The sequence below is a fragment of the Humulus lupulus genome, chromosome 2 (assembly GCF_963169125.1).
Source record: "Humulus lupulus chromosome 2, drHumLupu1.1, whole genome shotgun sequence".
In the NCBI taxonomy this organism is placed as follows: Eukaryota; Viridiplantae; Streptophyta; class Magnoliopsida; order Rosales; family Cannabaceae; genus Humulus; species Humulus lupulus.
This window is the reverse complement of record NC_084794.1, coordinates 80,688,204-80,699,284: the sequence shown is the minus strand read 5'-3', so window position 1 is coordinate 80,699,284 and position 11,081 is coordinate 80,688,204. Positions and strand designations below refer to the sequence as shown.

At 32.4% G+C, this 11,081-nt stretch overlaps 1 protein-coding gene across 2 annotated transcripts; it reads left to right on the top strand.

Annotated features, from left to right (window-relative positions):
• Nucleotides 1-3,853: 3,853 nt before the first annotated feature.
• Nucleotides 3,854-10,381, top strand: LOC133818096 (uncharacterized). 2 transcript variants are annotated; one of them, XM_062250794.1, is made up of 18 exons: nt 3,854-4,207; nt 4,589-4,780; nt 4,904-5,059; nt 5,322-5,615; nt 6,218-6,435; nt 6,524-6,598; nt 6,736-6,802; nt 6,931-7,256; nt 7,362-7,595; nt 7,689-7,876; nt 8,118-8,259; nt 8,415-8,523; nt 8,743-8,845; nt 8,978-9,164; nt 9,355-9,453; nt 9,539-9,597; nt 9,691-9,796; nt 9,945-10,381. In XM_062250794.1, the coding sequence occupies exons 1-18, from the start codon at nt 3,964-3,966 to the stop codon at nt 10,107-10,109; spliced, it is 2,964 nt and encodes a 987-aa protein (XP_062106778.1). In that variant the 5' UTR covers nt 3,854-3,963; the 3' UTR covers nt 10,110-10,381. The 2 variants fall into 2 exon arrangements, with proteins under 2 accessions (XP_062106778.1, XP_062106779.1); XM_062250795.1 differs by lacking the exon at nt 3,854-4,207 and having other exon boundaries at nt 4,697-4,769; nt 4,937-5,059.
• Nucleotides 10,382-11,081: the final 700 nt, after the last annotated feature.

The following is an 11,081-nucleotide window of genomic DNA, read 5'->3' as shown; positions in this document are numbered from 1 at the left end:
AGATTTTTTTATAAACTTTGAAAAATATGGCAGTTTTTTTTTAAAAGTTTTTTATGGCATATTTTTTTTGTTTACATTTTTATGGGATTTTTTTTTCCATATATTTGTAAAACTTTATGTATATACCATATTTTATCTTTTATTTTTTTTTAGTTCCTATTTTTGATATATTTTGAAATTATTCTAATAATTTTAATCTATTTGTGTTAATTTTTATCATTTATATTTAATAAAATATCTTTTTATATAATTCTTTGAAAGAAAAAACTAAGACATATTCAAAAGAAAACGAATGTATTGATTATTCTTATATTATTATTGGTAGTATTATTTTTTTTGTTCTCTTTCTCTTTTGTTGATTTTCTGGATTCTTATTGTCTCTCTATATTTATCTATCTATATATCCATTTCTCTTTTCTCTTCATATGCTTTGATTTTTTTTTTCTTTTTTTTTCTTAGTTGTTTGAAAGTTGCTGTTGGGTTTTCAAATTCATATGGATGTCTCTTCATATAATTTGGATTGATCTTATCTTCTTCGTCTTCTTTTTCTTCTTCTTCTTCTTCATCATCTTCTTCTTATTTTCCTGGAGATATATTAGAAAGTGTTTGCATTGCATATTACAGAAGCCTAATCCACTGCTAATCTATGGGTGAGTTCGGCCATTTGAGCTCTGAGAACAGAGTTCTCAGCCTCGAGATTAAGGTAGAGCTGGTTGGTCATGTTGAGACTGGTTATGATTTGACTGTTCTCCTTCTTTAAATCACCCACCTGTAATATTATATATATATTAACCGATTAAAAATAAAAATACAAAAGTAGTCTTTCTTTGGGAAAATAAAAAAGAAATAGTAGTGATAATTTTAGAAAGGCTTTAACAGTTCATGAGAAAACGTAGAACCAGTAAAGGAAGACAACTGAGAAAGATTGAACAAGGTGGGTCCTACGGCGGAGGCTGGAGCTTATCATATACCCAGAAAGAAGAACTTCACTGAGTACTAGAGATATCTTCAGCTATTGGTTTTGGTTGTTAGTAACATCTAGCTAAGATTAGATTAGATCTATCTGTGGAAAAAATATATGTATATATATGTATATATTGAACTGAGTAAAAAGAAAAGAATTTTAATGGAGGTTTTGTGAAGAGGATGGGGGATGAATTAAACTACTAAAGAATGAGGAGAAGAAAAAATGGCTGAGAGGCTCAAAGCTTAGTAGGAAGATATGGTAACTGGTTACAGCGAGGTTTGAAAAAAAAATCAAATCTAAAAAAAAAACCAATTGCTATGGTACCTGGTTACTTAGTAAAGTGTAAAAACAAAATCAAATCTAAACAAAAGAATCTAAATTAATCGTTATCGTAACTGGTTACTCATAGGTCTAAAAAAAATCAGATATGAATAAAATGAATCAGACGTCATGGTACCTGGTTACTTAAACAGATTTGGAAAAAAAAAAACTGATATGGAAAAAAATAAACTAAATTGATCTTGAAGGTAACTGGTTACAACTAGATCTGGAAAAAAAAACAGAGACAGTTGCAATGGTAAACGATTACTTAGCCAGTCTTGGAAAAAAAATAAGATTCAAACAAAAAATCTAAACTAATCATAATCGTAACTGGTTACAGCGAGGTTTGAAAAAAAAAATCAAATCTAAAAAAAGTACCAATTGCTATGGTACCTGGTTGCTTAGTCAGGTGTGAAAACAAAATCAAATCTAAACAAAAGAATCTAAATTAATCGCTCTTGTAACTGGTTACACCTAGGTCTAAAAAAAATCTGATATGAATAAAATGAATCAGGCGTCATGGTACCTGGTTACTTAAACAGATTTGGAAAAAAAAACCCAGAAAAATCAAAAGTTTTGTTTGCTTGTTTTTTTATTTCTTGTACTTGTATTCTGAATAAATTTTGTAAACCTATCGATACATTTTTTGAGCAAACGTTCTAGTTCTATTTCTTTAAATAATTAATAAACACATAAATATTTATGTTAGAACCTTATTTGATGAACGTTTGGCTGCTATATCTCTATCCAATTGATCTAAACATCACAGGAAAGAACCTTTTGACAACTTTTGCCCTTTTCAACCAAAAAAACTAATAAGCTAACCTAAGCTTTCATATGTTAAAAGTACCCTAAAATATTCAACTACCTAGCTTCTTATACTACTCTAGTCTACATTAAATAATAGCAGTCAACTTTTCTTAAGTACATTTCTTAAATCAAATCAAATATGAAGTCAAGTACCTGGTTACTTAAACAGATTTAAAAAAAAAACCCAGAAAAATCAAATATGAAGTTCAAAATCAGATGTGAAAAATAAGAAAAAGAATAAAACTAGATTTGAAGAAAGAAAAAGAAAAATAAGAAAGACCAAATAAGAAGAAAGAAAGAAGAAGAAGAAAAAGAAGAAAGAAAGAAGAAGAAGAAGAAGAAGGAGAAAAACCAGTTCGTCGTCGCCGTCGTCGGAGGCAGCGGCGGAGGTAGCATCGCCGGAAGAAATTTGAGGAGAGATCTTGAGAAAGAAAATAAGAAATGAGGAAGAAATGGGAGAAGGAGAAAGAAAGACATGAGAAGAAGAGAGAGAGAGATCGTGAGGAGAGAAGAGAAAATAAGATAATTAAGTTTATGGTAATTTATTTACCATATTTTAAACTTTTTTTCCAAAACTTACCATATTTTGTACAATTATTTTTTTTCCCATAAATTTAGAAACTATATATATTTTTCCCATATTTATGTAAACTTCTCTTATTTTTTTTTTACTTTTTTACAAATCCTAATTTTTTATTTAAAAATACGTATTCAATTTCAAAAATACAATTTTCAAAGTTTAATAATTACAAAAATATATCAAAACCATACAAATATAAAAAAAAATTATTAAATCCATCAAATTGAAAGAAAAAAAATGTTTGACCGTAAAAAAATTATTTTTTTTGGAATATTGGTGGCAATAATACCTAAATTTTTTTAAAAGTTACACTTTAATACTCAAATCTTTTTTTAGACAGTAATAATACATAAATCTACAATTTTGGTGCAACCGTTAGTATTCACCGTTAACTGCCCGTTAAGTATCTACATATCACATTTTTATTAGTCTAATTGGTGGTGACAATACCTAAATCTTTTCAAAAGTTATACTTTCATACCCAATTTTTTTGCGTTCATACCTAAATCTATAATTTTTGTGCAACCGTTAACCATCTGTTAAGTAGGCAATTGACATATATGATTCTTGGGATGATTTTAGACTAAACTATTTAAATATTATAAAAATTATTTTAAAAATTTTAAAAATATAAAATATTATAAAAAACTAATTAATAATATGAATTTTGGGATGATTTTGAGTTTCAATTTTAATTTGCGTTGTTTCGAATTTGCAAATTGTAGTTTTATTAATTAGTTTCTAATTATCTTTTAGATTTTTAAAATTTTAAAATGATTTTTATAGTATTTATAGAATTTAACAATATTGACAGCGATAATACCCAAATCATTTATAAAGTTACACTTTAATACCTAAATTTACGAGTATAAAAATGTGCTACGTAGATCCTTAATAACAAGTTAATGATGACTACTAATGGTTGCACCAAAATTGTAGATTTATGTATTATTATCGCAAAAAAAAAAATTGGACATTAAAATCTAACTTTTGAAAAAATTTGAGTATTATCGTCGCGAATATCCCGTTTTATTAGTATTTTATGTAAAAATTTCTATAAATTTCGGCCCAGCCCATTTTTTATACTTGGGTACCTCAAGCGAGCCGCCAAAATAAAGGCCCAATATCAAAATCAGTTTTTCGTTAAAAACCCCACTTTGAAGTTTGAACATCCAAGCTACTCTCTTCCAGATCGGGAGGGAGCCAAACCAAAGGAACCATAGGACCCTCTCTCTTTCTGGAAAAATAACGTAAAAACGAAGCAAGAGAGATCGATTAGCAGGTAATGGGTCGTGGTGATGGGATTTTGGGGACCAAGGACGTTGAAGGAAGCATTAGAGCAAGCTTAACGAGTAGACGGAAATGGTTGAAGACGCGAGAGAGATGGCTTGTTGTGTTGGGTGTTGTTCTTCACGCTGTCTACATGCTCAGTATCTTCGATATCTACTTCAAAACGCCCATTGTTCACGGCATGGATCCCGTCACTCCTCGCTTTCATGCCCCTGCAAAGCGACTGGTCCTTCTCGTTGGTGCGTCGATCGTACTCCACCTGCTTGTTGAATTGTTGCAATGAAACTCTTTTATTGTTTTCTCTTTCACTTCTCGGTGTTCCTGGATACTAAATGCATTGAACGCGAAATGGGTTTGCGTTTATTCTTCGTTTTTTTTGATAGCATGTGATGAAGGAATTGAATTTCTGCTGCAAGAGTGTTACTTTGGATCAAAACTTGTTTAAAACTAATGTGAAGTTCTGAATTTTGTGTCTTTATAAGGATCCTAGTTTTTTTTTTCAAAAAAATAAAATAAAAAATTATCATAAGGGTAGAATTTGTAGAAAGCTATATGAACAACAAAAAAATGACTAAGTTTATTCATTTTTATGTTGTGGCGATGAAAAACAAACAATGCAGCTGATGGTTTACGTGCTGACAAATTCTTTGAGCCTGATTATGATGGAAACTATAGAGCTCCATTTTTAAGAAGTGTGATTAAAGAGCAGGGTCGCTGGGGAGTGTCTCATGCTCGCCCTCCTACAGAATCAAGGCCTGGACATGTTTCTATCATTGCGGGTTTCTACGAGGATCCTAGTGCAGTTACAAAAGGTGGGTCTTTCTGTCTTAGAGATGTTACTTCCTCATACATCTTTAACTTATTTTTTTCATTGTTCCAGCCAGCCTATGTGGCGTCCCATTCTGTCAGCTAAAGATAATCCATTGCCTTTTCAGGATGGAAAGCAAATCCAGTGGAATTTGATTCGGTATTTAACCAAAGTCGGCATACATTTGCTTTTGGTAGCCCAGATATAGTTCCAATTTTCTGCGGGGCCTTGCCTCACAGCACGTGGAAAACCTATCCTCATGAATTTGAAGACTTTGCAACTGGTTTGGTTACAATCTTAAACAATTTGTTTCAAGCTCATATTTCACCTCCCCTGCCCTAGCTATTGCTTTATGCAAAAATAATTGCCCAAACTTCCTTATTTAAAGTTTCTGATAGATAGGTTTTGAAGAAGTGCATGCAATTACATCTTAAAGTTGGGCTTGTAAATATTGTTTCGATCCTTTTGACTTTTAAATCTTGTAAAGATCATTGCTTGTATATTATTTTTATCATGACAGATATGGATTGATAGTCTTAATGCAGATGCCTCCTTTCTGGATGAGTGGTCTTTTCATCAATTTGAGAGCCTTTTTAATAGCTCCAAAGAAGACCCAAAGTTGAAGGAATCGCTTCGACAGGATAATGTTGTCATTTTTTTGCACCTACTTGGATGCGACTCAAATGGTCATGCTCATAAACCCTTTTCATCCATTTATCTCAATAATGTTAAAGTTGTTGATGATATAGCTGCAAGGGTTTACAATCTTCTTGAAGATTATTACAAGGACAATCGTACATCATATATATTTACGGCTGATCATGGAATGAGTGACAAAGGTGAGATACTACTCACTTGCTTTTAGTTGTGGATTACTTTGTTTATTCATTCACTGAATCATATTTTTGTTTGGATGTTATAAATTGCTAAAACATGCTAAAACCCTTCACCAATTAGACAATTTACAGGTAAACTTGCTACTCAAAATAAAAATCATGAGTTTTGCAAAAAGTCTTATCTAAGGTTCAAGGAATGTTTGGCTAATCTTGGAAGAACTTTCCTAGGTCTATTAATATCAATATTCAACTAAACATTAAATGGTTGGCGTTCAATTCTTCAAAACACTTGCCTTTGGTTTTGTCTTCAGTTATTTTTTGTTTGTCTATCACAGGTTTCTAGTTAATTTCTTTGGACCATGTGCACTTTCTTCAAAGAAGTTAACACAAATGGAGCTTAAAATAGATGGTTAGCAGCTCACCTAAAAAATTTCTAAGTCCCAACACCTGGCCACAGACTAAAAATTGCTGCATGTGTTCAATTTAAAACCTTATTTCCTTGTCCTTGAATATGAATATGTCATGATTTTTCAGAATATGAGAAATATTTTTTCTGTTTTCTTTTTTGTTTTCCTTGAAAGACTTAATTATGGTTTAACTAATAGGTAGCCACGGAGATGGGCATCCTACAAACACGGATACTCCCCTTGTTGCTTGGGGAGCGGGTGTCAAATATCCCAGACCAATTTCTAGCAGCAATCATTCTGACTGTGGTTTTCGTTTTGTTGATGAACATATGCATGATGCACCAACTCCTACAGAATGGGGTCTTCATGGCATAGAAAGGGTGGATGTCAATCAAGCTGATATTGCACCGCTCATGGTTGTGCATTTTGATTCCATTAAAAAATTTATATCCTCTTGAAGTTATTGGTAGTTGACATTTATATGCTCATTAACTTTTTTGGCAGTCAACTCTTCTTGGTATGCCATGTCCTGTGAACTCAGTTGGAAGTTTGCCTCGTGATTACATCAACATTAATGAGGTACAGTCAGCTAGTTTTTATTCCTTGAGTGAAGTTTGTTAATTTGAATGAGAACAGAAATTTTGACTGCTTTAGACCAATTAGTTTCATAAGCAGATAAAGACGTCAGAAAATTGATTAGCTTATTCTTTTTAAAGGAAGCAGAAGTTGAAGCTGTGCTAGCAAATACAAAGCAAATCCTTAATCAGTTTCTTCGCAAGTCACGTATCCTCTTGTTAACTTATATCAAGCTTTTCTTTTCATTGTAATTGGCTTGAACCATGAAATTTCTTTTTTAACCCCTGGTGGAGGAGATAGTATTATTTTTATATCTTGTTTCTTAACAAACTCAGAAATAAAACAGTCAAATTCGATAAGTTTCAAGCCTTTCAAACCCTTGTTCCACTATTCCTCTATATTGGACCAAATTGAGGAACTCATATCTGGTAAAGACTATGAAGCTGCAATGAAGTTAGCTGAAAATCTCCGGAGTTTGGCATTGCAAGGACTCCATTACTTTCAAACATATGATTGGCTGATGCTCATGAGTGTAATTAGCCTTGGCTATATTGGTTGGATGATCTATCTTGTGATTCATGTACTGCAATCTTATACTTCATTGCCAGTACAGCTTCTTAGAAAGGAATATACAATTTACCAGAGAGATTATGACAAAAAAGTAAGTTCTTTGCAAGCCTGAACTTTTGTTGGCTTTATTTATGATTATTAAATTGGAGGAAGAAGCATAAAATAATTTAAATTTAAATACAATTCTTTGTGGCAGGTTCAATTATGTGGATGCCTTTTGATGGGAGTAATTAGTACTCTACTGTTTCTTGAGCGTTCTCCTCCTCTTTACCATGCATACACAACAATGACAGTATTTCTGTGGACACAAATATTTAGTGAATATCAGTTTATTAAAGCATCGTGGAAGCTGTTGCATGGGAGAAGAGTTTATTACACCGCTAAAATTCTTGCTACTTGTGCTATGTCAATATTCATTCTTGAATTTCTGGTATTGAAATAAAGCATTCTATGAATTCCTGCTATTTGCCAAGATATAGTGCTAGTATAAAATTCTGAACTATGTTCTGTTGTAACCTTGCAGGTCAATAGCTTTACTGAGAGGAAGCTCTATACTCTGTATTTCCTGGTAGCGGGGATCATAGCTTCTCTATATCTATTTAAGTCAATTCCATGGAGATCTGGGATACCAATCTTTGTTTGTGTGGTGTGTTGGTTTTTATCTGTTTTCACCTTGATGCCAGCAGAAATTCCAGAGAACACTTATTTAGTGTAAGTTCTTCTTCCACTTATTTTTTTTTAATGGTGGGAGAATGAGTTTGGGTTTAAGCCAGGTGTGTTAATTTTCCAAGGCAAAAGGCCCATACATGCATATACAGATTAAAAGCTTCATGGCTACATTAAGGATTGGTATTTGAATAGAGAACAACTAAGGAATGAAGTAGAACTTCTTAAGTTTAGTGTATATTTATAGTATTTTAGTGATGTTTTGTTGTTACAATTTCGCTTTCAGAATAGGGAGTGGAGCTATGATCATCATTATTGGAATTGCAGCAAGGTGGCTAGATCTGCATGCAGGAGGGAATAAATATTGGCTTAGTCTCAGCAATCATGAAATGAAGAAGTCAAAGTTTCCTATGCTCTTCCATCTACAGGTGCAAAAAATAGCTTACCCAAGAAGCTTAACTTTTAATTGTTCTTTCATAAACATATAACTTGAGTAGAATCTGATAGAGTTTGTTTTTATTTTTTTATTTGTTTGGATTATTATTGTTATTTGTTTATTATTCTATATGTTTTTGCTATACAGGCTCTTTTTGTGGGATTATCATCTGTTATGGTGCCGTTATCAACATCTCATAGGACACAAAAACAAGAATTGCTTGCATTGCACCAGTTTATCAATTGGTCCATTGCTGGTAAACCAATTTTGACTCGCGTAGTTTAACTTATTTTTTTCCCTTTTCTTTTTGGAGAGCATGTCTATTGTTATATTTTTTTGTAAAACAAGCTTATCCACTTCTTGTATTTTCATTCTGATTTTTCTCAACTAACTGCAGTATTTTAAGTCTCTGTGTCATTTAGAACTGAAACTTACATGACAATTTGTATTTACTAATTACTTCTTTGTGTCATAGGTTTCTCAATGGTTTTGCCTTTATTTTCGGCAAACAGTCTTTTGTCCCGGCTTACCTCCATATTTCTTGGTTTTGCACCCACTTTCCTTCTGTTGTCTATTGGGTATATCTTTTATCTTCTTTTCTTTCTATTTTCTAATGGATATGTGATGTGTTGGTTCATATGTAGAGATTTTTTTTCCCTCTCAGTGAAAATATATTTTCTGAGAGCAATTTTTTTTTTCACCTTATGCAGATACGAAGCAATCTTCTATGGGGCTCTTTCTCTTGTACTTGTGGCATGGGTACTATTCGAAAACACACTTCTTTATGTAAGGAAGGTGAAAAGGCCTTCAGCTTCCTTGAGAAATTTGGAGGATAATGTACTTGAACTAGATGATAGATACTTGCAACTCTTTGACATGAGGATTCCATTGATCTTTGTAAGTTATTTTTTCCTCCATTATTGCACGATTCTTAAGTTATCTCCAACAACTTGAAGTCTTCTTTCCAGCTTTTGCTTCTTTTCAGAATGTTTAAAGTCTTATCTCCATAAGTTTCAGATACCAGAATTTTTAATACATTTATGACTATGACATCAATCTCTGATTAGCTAATTGCTGTGATATTTAGATGGTTTTGTTTAATGTCGCCTTCTTCGGGACTGGAAATTTTGCAAGTATTGCAAGTTTTGAGATTTCATCTGTTTATCGATTCATTACTATCTTCAACGTAAGTGGAGGTTGAAATTCCTTTGTTTTTAATTGTATTGTTTGCGAGATCTTTTTTGAGATGATATTATTTTCCTTAATTGCAGCCATTCTTGATGGCAGCCTTGCTTATCTTCAAGCTATTTATCCCATTCATGCTTGTCATGTAAGTAAAGGTTCCAACTTTATGATGACAGATCTTCCAACCATATCAAAATGGTGAATCCTTTTTGCTTACTTGCTTTGTATAAAAATGCAGATGCGTATTCAGTGCAATAACAAAGATGAACAAACTTCCACGGTCAGGATGTTATTTCCTCGTCATATTAGTTTCAGACGTGATGACTTTGCACTTCTTCTTCCTGGTACTTACTTTGATACATTCTTCAGATGAATTTCTTTCTTCCTTTACTTGTGGACTGTATACTTTAAGCAAGATTGAAAACCGACAAGATGATGTTCTTGTAGACATCATTACCAACATTCTTTTTTGCTTTGGTTAATCAATTTCAGGTCCGGAATACAGGAAGTTGGATGGAAATTGGTAACAGCATTAGCCATTTTGGGATAATGAGTGCTCAAGTTGTGTTTGTGCTACTGCTTTTTGCTCTGACCAATATTTACACGAAAGATATCCATATTGGTTCAGTGGATACCTCTTCTCAGAAAGCAATGTGAAGCCGGCAATGGCATTCATGTTCTTCGTAGAAGTTTGTGGTTCTAACAGCAACTTCAGATTTTCCCCCTATAGTAATTAAACTTATTGTTGTCTTCTGTCTGAGATATTTAGAGCAAATGGGATTTTTTCAGTTCCCCAATTCTCTGTAAATTTTGGCACACATTTCTTACATGTAGGATTTTGTTGATTGGTTAGTCTTTACAGGTAGTTACATCACATTCAAGTAGTGTATTTTCATTTAATGTTATGAAACTTGACCTGGTGATTTTCATTTTAGTTTTCATAATTAGATTACCATTTATCCATTTTTAATTCCTAAAAACGTTTTTGTTGGGAAAGGCTCCTCCTCTCTAGAAATTTTTCTTTTCTTCTTTTTTTCATCTTCTACCCACAAACACAATGGTTGAAGTTTGTCCAGCAATTGTCCGGGGTGCATTTGCCCATCCTATCCCACTTTTCGTGCTCGGTGACAATTTATCTTTCCTTCTTTTCTGAGTGGTCAATCACCAACCCCAAGTTTCTTAAATCGGCTATTTATTATATGGCGTAAGCAATTCGATGTTGACACATGCAAAGATAATAGGGACTTGATTGACTGACCCACCACAAATAGTGGATTCACTATAGCTTTAAGGGTAGCTGCAACCAGACTACAACATAACAAATAAGTGCTAAAAACACAAAATTAAATTTAACCCAATTTTATTTATTTCATTATTATATTGTTAAGTTATAATGCTCTACCAAATATGGCAGAGAGTACAGCAGCAAGAAAAAAAAAAGCAGTATTATTTTGTTTTTTATATTAGTATTAAATAATAAATATATATGTATATTATTTTATATGAGAATTTAGTGAAAATACACTCATTTTATAGTGCATTTTGAACAATAACCTACTTTTAAAATATTTTAGCGCATTTTCCATTTTCTTGATCAAACCCACATATAGTGGAACCAAATCACACTCT